Genomic DNA, 15712 nt, shown 5'->3' on the forward strand with positions numbered 1-15712 from the left:
CATATGCCATAATTTGTTCTGATTTTTCCCAATAGACAGGCATCCTTGTAAATTATAGTTCCTTCTACCACAAAGAGAGATGCTATAAATATTTTAGAATATATAAGTTATTTCCCTTTTTCTCTAAACATCTTTGGAAATAGATCTAGTGGTGGTATTGCTTGGTCAAATGGTATAGGCAGTTTAATAACTTTTTGAGCATAAATCCAGATTGCTCTCCAAAATGTTTGGAGCAGTTCACAATTCCACCAACAATGAAGTAGTGTAACAATTTTTCCATACACCCTCCAACATTATACCTTGTATTCTTATTGATTTTACAAAGTTCTTTCAGATATGAGACCTTTATCTGGAAAACTGTCTATAAATCCTCCCTCCCCAATTTTCTGATTTCCTTCATAGCTACATTTGTTTTATTTATACAAAACTATTTTAACTTAATGTCATCTAAATTATCCATTTGCTCTGTTCTCTATCTCCTCTTTATTCACAAATTTTTCACTTTTGATAAGTCTAACAAGAAATATGCTCCATGGTCTTCACATTTTCTTGCAACATTTGTCTTTATATCTAGGTCATGTATCTATTTTGACTTTATCTTGTTAATGGTTTATGATATTGGTCTATGCCTAGTTTCTGCCATACTTCTTTTCAGTTTTCCCAACAATTTTTTTTTTACCAAATAATGAATTCTTATTCCAAAATTTTTAAAGGAATTTATACTCATCAAATACAAGGTTACTATACTTATTTGCTAATATAAATTGTATATCCACTGTGTTCCATTGATCTAGCTTTTTGTTTCTTAGCTAGTACCAGATAGTTTTAATAATTACTGTTTTATAATATGGTTTGAGGTCTCATAGTACTAAACCTCCTTTCTTAATATTTTTTCATTAGTTTCTTTGATATTCTTGACTTTTTCTTATTCCAAATGAATTTTATTTTTTTCTATTTTTTTCTAATTCAGTAAAATAATTTTAATTGCAATGGCATTGAATATATCAATAAGCTTAGGTAAAATTTCATTTTTATCATATAGACCCTGCCTACCCACAAAAATATTTCTCCAATTATTTAAATCTGATTTCATTTGTATAAAAAATTTAAAAAATTATGTTGTTATAATTCCTGGGTTTATTTTAGCAGGTATGGTCCCAGGTATATATAGAGTCTAGAGTTATTTTAAATGGGCCATTATTTATTATTTCTTCTTACAGGGTTCTGTTTGTGATATGTAGGAATACTGATGATTTATGTGGATTTACTCTATATCCTGCTACTATGCTAAAGTTATTATTTCAACTAACATTTTAGTTGAATATGGGATTTTCCTGTATACCATGTTATCATCTACAAAAAGAGATAGTTTTATTATCTAATTCTCTATTCTGGTTCCTTTTATTTTTGTTCCTTCTCTTATTGCTATCACAAGGACTTATGATACAATGTTGAATAATATTGATGACAATGGGCATCATTGTTTCACAGCTGATCTTACTGGGAAGGCTTTTAGTTTATCCCCATCACAAATAATGCATGCTGGTGGTTTTAAATAAATACTTGATAATTGTTCCTTTTATATTTTTCTAACAGTTTTTTTTTTCGGATTACCCTACCATACACAACTCAGCCCATACCTTTCCTTCTTTTCATTTTTGTTTGTTTTTTTGTTTGCCCATACATTTCTTTCAAGCTACTTTCTTAATGATAACAGTTTGAAGAATACTTATACAATTTTTATATATCAGAAGTAAACAGGTTGTCCATAATGAGTACAACCCTAGATATTTTGTTCTTTGAAATATGATGTTCCAAAAGATATGGTCTTTTAGTGTAGAAGGTTCATGGTTTTGTGAAATCCTGACCATATCAATGCAGTATTTAAATTGGTCTTTTTCCTTGTTCCTTGAAATATTTTCCTCTTAACTTGGGAGTTTTGAAATTTGCAAAGGATGTTTCTGTAAGTTTTCCTCATGGGATCTTTTTCAGATGGTGAATGGTTGATTATTTCTTATTTATACTTTACTCTATTGTTCTAGAAATTCAGGAAAATTTCCTTTAATGATTTTTTATAATATTTCATCAAAGTTATTTTTATGATCATTACTGTCAGGTAGTCTAACAATTCTTATATTGACTCTTTTCATTTTGTTCTTCAGATCACTTCTTTTTTTTTTCTAGAATGAGATGTTTCATATTCTCTTCTAGTTTTATTATTTGTTAGTATCTTACAATGTCATTCAATTCCTCTTGCCCAATTCTACATTTTGAGAAGTTATTTTCTTCCTTAAGATTTTGGATTTTTTTAATTGGTTAACTTTCTTTTCATATTTTCTTGGATAAGAATCATCTGGGAAAAGATTTCCAAAGACTTAGATGGACATTTTCCTGTTTTCCTTTTCCCCATTGCATACACTATTTGTAATATTGTAAGGGCCAAAATTTGATATACTGAGCATTATTTGGGTAACTTGCCTTAATATTGGGGTCCTGGAAATATGAGGGACCTTTAAGGTTTAACCCTCCCCTCTGAACAGCCCTATTTCTCCCAGGCCAATAAGAAAGGAGCCTCTAAGCTTTAGTTCAAAAAAGAATCAGGTTTTATTACCTGGGAATTAATTAAACAACAGAGGTGAAACTAATAAAAATCAAAGATAAGGAAATAGGAAAATAGAAATACAGATAGATATTCTTAACTCTAAGCTTAACCCAGACCCTATCCAATTTAGCTAGTTCAAAGGAATTTAGTTTTTTCCATAAGAACTCACCAAACAACTGAACAGCCAGCCAGTCTAAGGTTGCTCACACAGAGACAGCAGTTGCCTGAGACAGAGCAATGAACACACGCCACCAGCTCAAAGGCCTCAGCAGAAAGAAGAAGAGTGAGCTCGTGTATTGGAAGTAGCCCAGCTCCCTTTCTGGAGCATTTAATCTCCCCTCCACCAAAAAGGGAGGTCCTTCAAAAAGCTGTTTTCTTAACCTCAGGGTGGGCCAGGTGTGGCCCCTCCCAAATGAGTTAGCTAAAAATGGGAATATTAATCTTTACCCCAAATAATTTGCACCACAATATCCACTTACTAAAGGGGAGTGCCCCCTTTAGTTTACCATGTCACTCAATTTCTTTTTTCTCTTTTCATTCCCTTTACATTGTTAGTTATAAGTATCTGTAATGTTATTGCTTCATTAAGGAAACAATTGTTTCCTAAGGAAGCACAGTGAATGTGAGAAAATAATGGGATTTGGCAGATGCCCAGGCCCCCCGCCCACCCCCACTGAAGATTAATTTGGAATTCATTGAATTGGGTGAGACTGACTGATAGACTGACTGAGAACCTACTTAAGGTTGATTAAATCCAGACCACACTTGGATAGCTCTGAGTGGGGTATTGTTCTCAGAGGCTGTGGACTATGACATCAACACAAGACCACCTTCAACCAATCAGCTTGAACGAAGGCCCCTTCTGGAGAGGCAGACAGGAAGTAGGAAGGGAGGCTGGCTCCCTAGCTCTGGCCCTTTTTGTTCCTGGACCCTGGGTTGGTGGTGGAAAGGAAAGGAGAAGGAGTCAATTCTGAACCCTAACGGAGATAGGTTTTTGTTTCTGTACTTTCTGTACTCAACGTGTTCTATCTTTACTAACTTCTAATATACTTTAATAAATGCTTAAGGCCCAAACACTGTTGCTGAAATTTCTAATTTATAAGTAAATCCTAGCTAGTTCCCTTCCCCCCAAAGTGGGAGGGGAGACAGGTAAGGACACAAATATTAGATTTTACTCATCATAGTATCTAACAGAAAGAAGTTGGTTCCCCACAGCCTCTAACACTATCTACCTTTGTGAACATCACAAGGGATCCAATGCTGAGGATTCAGTAAGCCTAAATGAAAGTGCCACATATGGCTATGTTCTCATGGATGAAAGCCATGATTCAGAATTCACTTCCCAATGAGACCCTAACAATGGAAGAGGTCATGATACCTGTGAAGAGAACCTCCTCATTGGCCCCTAGGGAAACTCTTGAGGCCAAAGACATTCAGCTTCATTAGTGTTGATGTTCTACTGTGGCCCTCCTAGCACCTCTTTACTCTCCTTGGAATGCTCAGTACTCCATTTTGTCTGCTTAATCAGTCCCAAGGAGCTCAGCTAAGTTTCATAACATCATGGTAACTTGGAATAGGAAAGGACCTTAGAGAAAACCTAGTTGAAGTTTTTCATTCACAGATGAGAAAACTAGGCCCAGAGAGGGAAAGAGACTTGAAAAATATCATTCCTTGAGTCACTGACACAGTTGGGCTGAGAAATCAAGTCATTCCTCATGTTTGTTTTCCCTGGTCATTAGGGAGAAAAGAGTAACCAGGCCTCTGAGGAATTACTGTATTTAGAAATAAGGGTGATATTGGGGCTTAATTGGGTGATTGGTGGGGGTTGGTATTCTGGATACCTCAGATGCAGGGGGTATAAGTGGATGAAATCTTGCTTTTTCCATATAAAAGTCCAATTTCATCTCTCATCCATTTACTGTTCCTTCTGTCACCACACATTTCATCCCTAAGACACTTCATTGAAGTTCTCATTCCCTTGGATTAGAGCGAGCATGGAGTGGTAGTAAGGGGCCACTTCTGAGGAAACACTGGCAAAGGTCAGCCATGGAGGTGGGTCATGGAGTTGGTGGATAGAGCTAATGGAGACATGGGGTTCAGGCATTCTGAGAGCAGAGTATTGGGCATCCCATTAATTCTCCCAGTGGGAGGCCAGGGACAAAGTTAAAGAAAGAGGCAAAGGGGATGTAGTGGAAAGAAAGAATTCTGCACCTGGAATAAATGGACCTGACTCCAATTCTAAACTTTGCTTATTCACTTATTACCTTGTGACAATGTGGAAGTTCCTTTACCTGTGTAGATGTGAGGTTAGAAACCCTCCAAAGGTCCTTCCAGATAGGACTCTAATTCAATGACAGCCTGCCATGGAGGGACAGAAGGGGGCAAAAGGCATTTTGGCCACTAAAACATAGCCTCTTTCAACTGGAGCAGCTCTCAGAAGTGAATTCAATCAACTGGCAGAATGTAAAGAGGAAATGAGTATTTTAAAGCATGAAAGATTCATAGGAGATAAAGAGTTATGGAATTTTAGTTTTGGATTATAAAATTCTAATTATAAATTGTTGTGGGGAAATGGTGGTAGGTCCTTAGGATTTCCTCTATAAAGAATTACATTCATGCACATCCTGATTATAAATAAAAGAAAAGTTTTATTCAGTACAAGAGAACCTGGCAGAGAGGAAAGTTTAGAATTTTTTTCTCCCCAACCAGACTTAGGGATAACTCTTTTACAGGGTCTAGATGGTGGGATCACCTGAGTGAGGGCGAAATGCCCCTTACTGGGGGGTGGGTTGTAAGCAGTCTGGTGAGGGGCGGTTGGTCTGATTTCTGGAGTTATCTCCAACCCCTGGCACCACTTCGGCAGCAGCCACACCTAATAAGGTTATCTCCTCAAGGGGTTGGAGAGACTAGAATGAAGGATGATGATCCTGGAGTTATCTCAGTCCTCAGTGCTGTTTATGTCTCTTGCATCTTTTAGCTGTGTCTCAAGAGAAAATTCCCAAGAAACTTCTGAGGTAGTCCTTAACATAAATTTGGAATTTTGGCACCTTTGTGGTACTGTGTAGAGGATTAACACCATGATTAAGAGAATGATGATATTAACTCTCATTTATGCAGTATTTTAAGGTGTTCAAAATAATATACATTTATTGTTATTTGATCCTAAAAATTTCCTCATGAGGTAAGTTTTATCACCTGTTTTACAAATGAGGAAACTGAGACTAAGAGAAGTGAAATGACTTTCCAGGGCCACAGACCATATAATAGGCAGAAAGGTAAGATTGGCACAGCACTTTATTTTTTATTTTTATTTATGTATTTATGTATTTTATTTATGTATTTATTTATGTATTTATGTATTTATGTATTTATTTATTTATTTATTTATTTATTTATTTATTTATTTATTTATTTATTTATTTATTTATTTATTTATTTATTTATTTATTTATTTATTTATTGCAGGGAAGTGAGGGTTAAATGACTTGCCCAGGGTTACACAGCTAGTACATGTCAAGCATCAGAGACTAGATTTGAACTCAGGTCCTCCTGAATCCAGGGCTAGTGCTTTATCCACTGTGCCACCTAGCTGCCCCGTGAGAAAGGTCTTTTGCAGAAGGCATGATTTGAGCTGAATTTATATGAAACCCTTTACAGGTATCCTGCTATTTCTTGAGAACTTCAAGGGATAGGGAGTTCACTCTACCTAACTTCATCTAGTTCTACAGTTGGAAAATGAAGCTATTTCAAAATTATTTCTATTATTGAATTTAAATTGGCCTTCAAACAAATTAAAACCACTGATGATCTAGCTCTTTTCTCTGGAACTACATGGCACAGGGGTATAACATCTTATTCTCAGTTATCTCTCTTCCGTGATGTCATAGCAGGGAGAAATTAGTGTGATAGCCCTGGATCCTTTTAATGGCCACTATGTTAAGATAAAGGTTTTATCCATAGGGCTTTATAGACCTTGGAACATGTTCTACAAGGAGACTGGGGCATTGACTCTGAGGGAACAATTCCTGTCCCTATAATCTAAGGTGTTAGTTCATATTCTATCCCTTTATGCTTTAATAGTAAGTAGGTGGGAGGGCAGTTAGGTGGCACAGTGGATAAAGCACCAGCCCTGGTTTCAGGAGGATCTGAGTTCAAATCAAGTCTCAGACACTTTACACTCACTAGCTGTGTGACCCTAGGCAAGTCACTTAACCCTCATTGCCCTACAAAAATTAAAAAAAATATTGTAAGTAGGTGGGGTCAGCTAGGTGGCACAGTGGATAAAGCACCAGCCCTGGATTCAGGAGGACATGAGTTCAAATCCTTTCTTAGACGTTTGACATATACTAGTTGTGTGACCCTGGGGAAGTCACTTAACCCTCATTGCCCCCCCCCAAAAAAAAATAGGTAGTAGCCTAGGTCCATTGACTCTGGTCTCTGATCCCTTTTGTGGTTTTGTCTGTAGGAAAGAAGTCTCCCCCGTGATGCTGGGCTCTCCCTCAAACCAGACATTACTGAACACAGCTATTTTCATTCTTCTGGGTGTCCCAGGGCTGGAGGCAATCCACCTTTGGCTAGCAGTCCCACTGAGTGCCATGTACTCTGTAGCACTATTAGGAAATATCATCATTGTGACTGTGATCTGGACAGACAGTGCCTTGCATGAGCCCATGTATCACCTCCTATGTGTCCTGGCTGCTGTGGACATTGTCATGTCAACATCAGTGATCCCCAAAATGTTGAACATCTTCTGGTCAGGCAATGGCATCATTGGCTTTGCTGCCTGTTTCACCCAAATGTACATTGTCCATGCTACCACAGCAATAGAAACAGGGTTACTCCTGGCCATGGCCTTTGACCGCTACATAGCTATCTGTAAACCTCTGCACTACCAAACCATCCTCACACCACGGACCATGATAGGGATGGGCATGGGTATCATAGTGAGGGCTATCTCAGCTATGACTCCAATCACTTGGATGGTAGTCCATCTGCCATACTGTGCCTCCCATGTGGTCCCCCATTCCTACTGTGAACACATGGCTGTGGCCAAGCTGGCATGTGCTGATCACATGCCCAGCAGTCTTTTTAGCTTGAGTGCTTCCTTCATCATTGTGGGGATTGATGTGATCTTCATTGCTACCTCCTACAGTCTGATCCTAAAGGCTGTGTTCAGTCTGCCCTCTCAAGATGCACGGGTCAAAGCACTCAGCACATGTGGTTCACATGTGAGTGTCATGGCTCTCTTCTACTTGCCAGGCATATTGTCCATCTATATGGCCTGGTTAGGGCAGCATGTGGTTCCTTTGCACACCCAGGTGCTACTGGCTGATTTTTACCTAGTCATCCCTCCTATGATGAACCCTCTTATCTATGGCCTGAAGACAAAGCGTATCCGGGAGAGAGTGTGGAATGCAGTGACCAACAGCCTCCCTGGCTGTATATGCCAAAACTCAGCAAAAGAGAAAAGACCTACGCAATTGTTTGTAATGGAACACAACAGATCCATATGGGGAGCACAGCCTAAGAAGTAAGTGGGGATATTGAAATGTTGTCTTTATGTCTACCATTCATTCCTGGCAAGACTGGTCTCACATTGGAGATTTTATTGATCTCTTCAAACCATACTGGCAATCATCCTACCTAAATTTTTTCTAAAATAATTATGGCATTTCTGATACCCTGTTATTTCTTTTCCTTATCTTGGGTCTTTGATCTAAAAGTATTTATTGAGTTTGGTGGCTCAATAGGAAGTTAGTGAGTAGTTATTGTAACTCCTGTGTACCAGGCACTCAGTTAACAACTGGGGATCCAAAGAAAGGCAAAACCATGAATTTGGCTGTCAAGAAGTTTACCCTCTAATGGGGAGACATCATGGGTACAAGCTGTGTATGGAGAAAATGGAAGCTAATCACATGTGGGAAAAGCACTAGAAGTTCAGAGAATTCCATAGCAGTCAGGATTTGGTCCTAGATTAAAAGGAAGCTACATCTTGAAGGCATTTTAGTTTTTCAATATCCACTGATATAACATATTTAAATGCTAATCCCTCTGGAAGGGGATTTTATTTCGCTTCTGACTTTCCACTTTCTCAATTGCTTTAGGCTTTCTGTCTTTCATCTGCTACATCAGTGGATGATTAGGGTGCCTCATGGGGACCTCATAGGTGGAAATATAAGAGAAGTGTTTTACAATTTTCCAAGGAACAAGACTATTTCCCAGGATTAAAGCGTCTTCCTCAGGGTCATGCATTAAGCTTCACTGAGTAATGGTGAAACAATATCTAGATTTAAACCCTTTCTTTTGTTAACATGTAAGATAGCTTTCAGATCAGTTAGAAGACATTTAGAGCACCTTTAAAAGTCAAAGCCTTTAGGTCAACACAGGCTATAATACTAAAGGGGACCCCCCCCTCTGTATATATGCACACACACGTAGACATACATATATTCTCAGAAGTAATAGAATCATAAAAACAAAATATTTAAGCTTGAAAAGACTTCAGTAATTATTTATTACAATCTATTCTTTTTATTTTTTAATGGTTTTTATTTATTTAATTAATTTCCCAATTACATGTAAATCTTTTTTTTGCAGGGCCATGGGGGTTAAGTGACTTGCCCAGGGTCACACAGCTAGTAAGTGTCAAGTGTCTGAGGCTGGATTTGAACTCAGGTACTCCTGAATCCAGGACCAGTGCTTTATTCACTGTGCCACCTAGCTGCCCCCTATTACAATCTATTCTTGACCAAGAATACCTTCTGCAACAAGAGTTTTTAACCTGCGTCTTTATGTCTGTGTGTGTTGGCATTCTGGTAAAGCCTAGGAATGCCTTTTCAGGATAATATTTTTGAAAAACTCATAACTGAAAGAATTGCTAAATTTTAGCTATATGTGAACAAAAATAACCTTGGAATTTTCTTGTTCATAAAACTAGTGAGTTCTTGTGGAAATCTGTTGCCTCAGAGTGCTAAGAAAATCTACACACAACTAAAACTAGTCCAGTCTAATCTTTTATGTCCCCTGTTGCTCATCCTCTTTTTCAGGCCAGAGAGGAGCTCAGTGTTGAAAGGAGAAGGGGGATATTGAGTCCTAAGATGACTAGGATCCACATGAAAGTATTTTTTTTAACATTTTGGTATTCATCCTTTTTATTTCAATAAATGAGATGACTGACTATAAGGAATGAAATATTCTCTGAATCATAAGGGTCATGACAAAGGAGAGAAGATTGCAAATAATGAGATGGGGCTTCAAAGATGTGGTTTTTTTGTTAATTGATTGTATAGTTCATATCATAGATTTAGCTTCCCATCACACCTGGGGGCCAATTAATGTTCCACTGAGCTTTAGGAGAGTTCATGCACACTGAGAGAAGGCAATACTACTGCTATGTAGTTGTGATGCCATCTGATGACAAAAAATAAGGTGCTTACATGATGCCCTTTTAAAATTAACTTATAATGTGACAACTGACTAGGCTATAATTTCAGAAAACAGGGAATTGAGCTAGGTTTGGGTAACTCTGGCAGTGCTGCTATTTTGCATGCCTTTAATATATGTCATTTATATTAATTGTCACATAGACTTCTTTAAAAGACTGTCTAAATAAATATTAACATTATGATAACAAAGCATTCTGTTCTTGAGCACAAAAAATTACTATCAGACTTGCATTTTAGTTACATTATATGGTTACTAGATGGAATATGGATTGGAAAATGGTGAGATTAGTAGTTTCAAAAACAACTAAAATCACATTATTATAGACAGGCTGAGAAGTGATAAAGGGCTACACCTGGGGAGTCTCTATTGTAATGGAGATAATAGTATGAATGATATAAATATTGTGAAGTTAGGATTAATGGAATTTTAATTGACTTTTCTTTCTTTTTCATCTCCCATACCCAGTGATTACTGACTTCAATTTGGCCAGTTAGGGAAATAATGGTACTACAGAAAGAGGCATGAAAGTTTTGTGTGGAAGATGTTCAGCTTCTGAAATATTGAATTTAAGGTGCTTTTGGAACAACTGAACAAACATTTATTAGGTGCCTTCACTGGGTACCTTTAAAGGGTAGATATCTCCCCAAACACTGCCCTGTCCTTCTTCTTTCTCTATATATTTTCCCTTAATGATTCCACATACTATTCAGTTACCACCTTCATGAAAATGACTCATATCAAAATCTTCATCCATTATCCTCTCAATAGAACTCCATTCTCTATTTCTAGTAAGATGATGCAAGACTAGATATATGCAAAGACATTTGGATGTCAAGATATTCTGATCAGAAGCCTTCAAATTCCCCTCAAGACCTTCCCTCCTTAGTTCCCCATTCTATTGAAAGCCAATACTCATATGCTGTTAACCAATACTCATATGCTGTTTTATCCTAGACTGTTCTCTGTCCATAACTCAAAACATCATATTTTCCTTTTAGATAACAAAGATAAGTTGTGATATAGTTACTAACAATCTACAAAGTGCTATTTAAGCCCTGAGTGGGAAGTGATCAGAGAAGGCTTCATAGACTAAGTGGTATCTGAATTAAGGCTTTTGGAAAATATAAGAAATTAAGAAGGTGAGGGGATGACTTTTTAAATAGAGGGGGAGAGGTCTCTAGCCTCCATTTAGAGAGAGTGAGGTGCATAGGGGTAGACCTTTACCTTTAACAAGGTAATACTAATGGTCACTTATTTATTTTAAATTAGTGTCATTGCTATTTAATATTAAGGTATTATCTTTGAATCTTTCCCCTTATTTTGCATCACTTCTTTTATACCTGTTTTCTTCAATTCTTTCTATTTGTTCTCAATATGATGCAATTATATTACATTATATTCTAGCACAGAGCCGTGAAGTCAATATGCACTTCATAAATGATGGTTGGTGGATGGACTGAACTGCCATAATTTGTTCAGACTGGCTTATGTCATTGGACACATGGTTTGCTTCTATTTTTTGTTCTATTCCACATGGTGATATTATAAATATTTGTGTGTGGGGGGGGTGGGTTGCACAAATAGGCCTTTTCCTTTTCCCTTATCAAATAATTTCTTTGGTATAGAATTTCTGGGTATGAATAATTTTGCAACAAGGGCAGTTCTACACTGCTTTCCAAAATAATCAGATCAATTTACGTCCAGCCAATGGTAAATTATTATTTCTGTCACCTCACAGTCCCATCAGCACTTATTTTTTTTTCCATTTGGATAAAGAACTTGACCTTGGTATTGAGAAATCAGGCTTCAAGTCCTGCCCCTGGCACATAATGAGTTTGCACTCTTTGCAAGTCTCCTAACTGCTTAATGTCCCAGGCAGCTGAAGAAAAGTTCTCTATCTTTATTACAATATGTATTGATCATTTCTTGGGAGTACCTTTCACTTATAAAATCACAACTCAACCTTTATCACCAAAAGTGACAATTTTTAGTTACTTGAATTTGCATTTATGTGACCATTAGTGTCATTTTTTTTCAAATGGTTGTTGATAATTTTTGTCTTCCCTTAAAAATAACCCTTTTGTTTATTTTGACAATTCGCCTTTTTTTATTTTTTTTTTATTTTTTATTTTTTTTTAGTGAGGCAATTGGGGTTAAGTGACTTGCCCAGGGTCACACAGCTAGTAAGTGTTAAGTGTCTGAGGCCGGATTTGAACTCAGGTACTCCTGACTCCAGGGCCAGTGCTCTATCCACTGCGCCACCTAGCTGCCCCTGACAATTTGCCTTTTAGGAAGTGGTTCTTAATGTGACACATCTTAAAACACATGTAGATTTTATATTTCAACTTTTTGTCAGAGATTTTTTAAGTAAAGAGGTTTTTCACAGTATGAATCTCTTATTCTTAGGCAAGCTATACTGTTTATTTTTTCAAACGTAATTTTTAAAATTTTGTCTGCCAAAATTTATCTTCTTTTCCAGAACTTTTTTTTATAGAGAGATAGCAATTTCTTTGCTACCAGGAAAGCAGAACAGTGGTGAGAAATTTCTTCTAGTATTTCTCCTGAGGCTGATTGACATGGACCTAGGGTAGCAATCATAAGTATGATTGAAGCTGAATTGAATTTTGCTACCCTAATGGAAATAATACAGTGAATTCAAAGAGTAATAGCTGACAGAGAAGCAAAATACTTTAAAGCACTGTCCTAACCGTAACACACTTTTCACTGGCTGGATGTGGCTGTGGCTTTAATACAATGGTACTGAAATAGATCTTGAGACTATGTGCTAAAACACATTTTCCCTATATGGAAAACTATTTATCAACTGACATTCATCAGATGGCATCACTAGAGATCCGATAAAGAGATGCTCAGTGGAGATTGGACCATATGGAGATAATCTCAGAGGGAAGGCACAAGCATTCAGGTGGCTGAGAAAGACTGCTTTCAAAAAGAAGTATTTTAGCAAAAGATCTAAGAAAGTCAGAGTGTGGAGAAAAGGAGGGGTACCAATGTAGCCCTGTGGGGTAGGAAATGAAAAAAATATGAGAAATGAAATATCTTGTGCAAGGAGTCCGGTGTCACCAAATTGTATGGTATGTGGAAGGGATTGGACTAGAAAAGTAGGAAGAAGATAGGTTTTAAAAATTGTAAAGCCAAACAGAGAATTTTACAATTGGCCCTGGAGGTAATAGGAAATTACAGGAGCTTAATGAGTAGAAGAGTGACAAGACCATACCTAATTTTTAGGAAAGTCACAGGCAATGAATGGAGGATAGAGTAAAATTAAAATAAATGAAGCAGGGACTCCTATTCACAGGTATTGTGATAATACTGTTTGAGTTGATGAGTGTTTCCACCAGGATGGAGGCAGTGTCAGAAGAAAGGAGAAGGATGTGTATGAGAAAGTATATGGAAGTAAAGTTGATAGGATTTGGCACTACATTGGCTATGGAGCTTTTGAGAGTGAGTATAAGAAGATGACATCTGAGTTGTAAGCCTGGGTGAATGGAAAGATTGTGGTATCCTCAACAGTAATTAGGGAATTAGGAAAATTTGGGGTTTGGGAAGAAAGATAATAAGTTCTGTTTTGGACTTGTTGAGTTTAAGGTGTCTATGAAACATTCAGTTCAAGATATTCAATAAGCAGTTGGAGATACAAATCTAGAGGTCAGATAAAGGTCTAGAGGAGAGAAAAGAGTGTTTGACAATACAAAGGCTGCAAGGACAGGCTAGGATTCTATCAGGACTGAGTAACAAAATATGAGTTTATGAACCAAAATGTCGTTTAAAAATCCACAGTAGAAAGCACAAGCTTTTTTGCAAATAAAAAGGGAAAGGGAGATTGAACATCCCAGAAGCTTCTCATATTTCTTTGATTTCTTTTACATAGTATTGCACATGCATACATATATGTAAAATATGTATAGATAAATGTGTGTGCCAATGTAAAGGAGAAGGAAAATAAAGATAGACTGATTCCTATGTTACTGCTCTTTCTTGGTTTTCCTTCTCCATATCTGATCTGTCCTTTATCTAGGATGCAGGCTCAACATTCAGAGTGTACCCCTGACTATAGCTATGGTTCCTCAAGCCACTTTTTTTTTGGCCCTTTTGACTTCTCTCTCTATACTCCCTCAGCGACTTCATCATCTTCCATAGTTTTAAATATCATCTCTCTGCAGATGACTCCCATATCTCTAGAGCTAACCCTAATCTCTCCTGATGTCTAGTTCTACATCAGCAATTGTCTACCGAACATTTCAAATTGGGTATCCCACAGACATTTTAAACTCAGTAAATCCAAAACAGAATTCATCTTTTCTCCTGAACCCTATCCTATAACGAAATTCCATATTTTATTTGAGGGTGCCACCATCTTGCCAGTCATGCAGGTTTGCAGCCTTGTAGTGACTCCTCACCTTCTTTTACCCCACATGTCCAAAAAGATGCCAAGTTTTGTGGATTCTATCTTCACAATGAAAATAAATAATAAAACAAATTCCTTCACTTCTCTCAGCTTCAGTTTCCTCATCTTTAAAACTGAAATAATAATAGTTCATATTTCTTGGAGTGGTTGTGAGGATGAAATGAGATAACATATGTAAAGCACTTTGCAAATGTGAAAGTGCAACATGAAGGGTAGCTATTATTTATTGTCATTTGTTTCTATAGTTTATAATCCTGCTTTTTCATGACCTAGAAAAGGTTTATATCAGTACATATAAATCTTCTCATGCCTTCTTAAATCCTTTAAATGAATCAATACTTATAATATAGTAATATTCCATTACATTTGTTTACCAAAATTTGTTTAGCCATTCTGCCACATGATGAGCACTAGATGTACCATAGGCATATACATTTTTAAAACTTAGAGGTAACTGGGTTGCACAATGGATAAAGCACTGGTCCTGGAGCCAGGAACACCTGAATTAAAATCTAGCCTCAACATTTTCTAGTTGTGTCACCTTGGGCAAGTCACCTAACCTGGGTCAATTTTAATTTCCTCAAATGTAAAATGGGAATTATAGTAGCATCTAATCTCTCAGGGTTTCAGTATCAAATGAGATAACATTTTTTCACTTTCTTTCATTGTTTTTTCTTTTATTCAAGTTTTCATTTACAAAATTACTAATATGGTAATGTTTTACATAATTGTACATGTATAACCCATATCTGATTCCTTGCTGCCTCAGGGACTGGGAAGGGGATGAGGGAAGGAGGGATAGAGTTTGGAACTGAAAATTGTAAGTAAAAAATATTTATTACTTAAAAAAATCTAAACATGCTGTTCTCTGTGATTGTTATTTTTTATAGTAATCTACATTTATATAGTACTTTAAAGAGAGATTTCCTTATAAAACATCCATGACACTGAGTATTCAACAACAATAATAGCCAACATTTACATAGCACCTTATACCTGACAAATAATTTTCTTCAAGATAACATTTCTAAAGTGTTTAGCACAGTGCCTGGTGCTTAATATTTATTTATTCATTCATTCATCCATTAATTAATTAATTAATTAATTAATTTGGCAGGGCAATGGGGGTTAAGTGCCTTGCCCAGGGTCACACAGCTAATAAGTGTCAAGTGTCTGAGGCCGGATTTGAACTCAGGTACTCCTGAATCCAGGGCCAGTGTTTTACCCACTGTGCC

General features: G+C 36.9%; 1 protein-coding gene across 1 annotated transcript; it reads left to right on the plus strand.

The window, feature by feature from the left end:
- The first annotated feature begins 7086 nt into the window (after positions 1–7086).
- On the plus strand, positions 7087–8136 carry LOC122748014 (olfactory receptor 52I1-like). Its single transcript, XM_043993756.1, has one exon. The coding sequence runs from the start codon at positions 7087–7089 to the stop codon at positions 8134–8136; it is 1050 nt and encodes a 349-aa protein (XP_043849691.1).
- The last annotated feature ends 7576 nt before the right edge of the window (positions 8137–15712 follow it).

This window comes from Dromiciops gliroides, chromosome 3 (genome assembly GCF_019393635.1).
Source record: "Dromiciops gliroides isolate mDroGli1 chromosome 3, mDroGli1.pri, whole genome shotgun sequence".
NCBI lineage: Eukaryota > Metazoa > Chordata > Mammalia > Microbiotheria > Microbiotheriidae > Dromiciops > Dromiciops gliroides.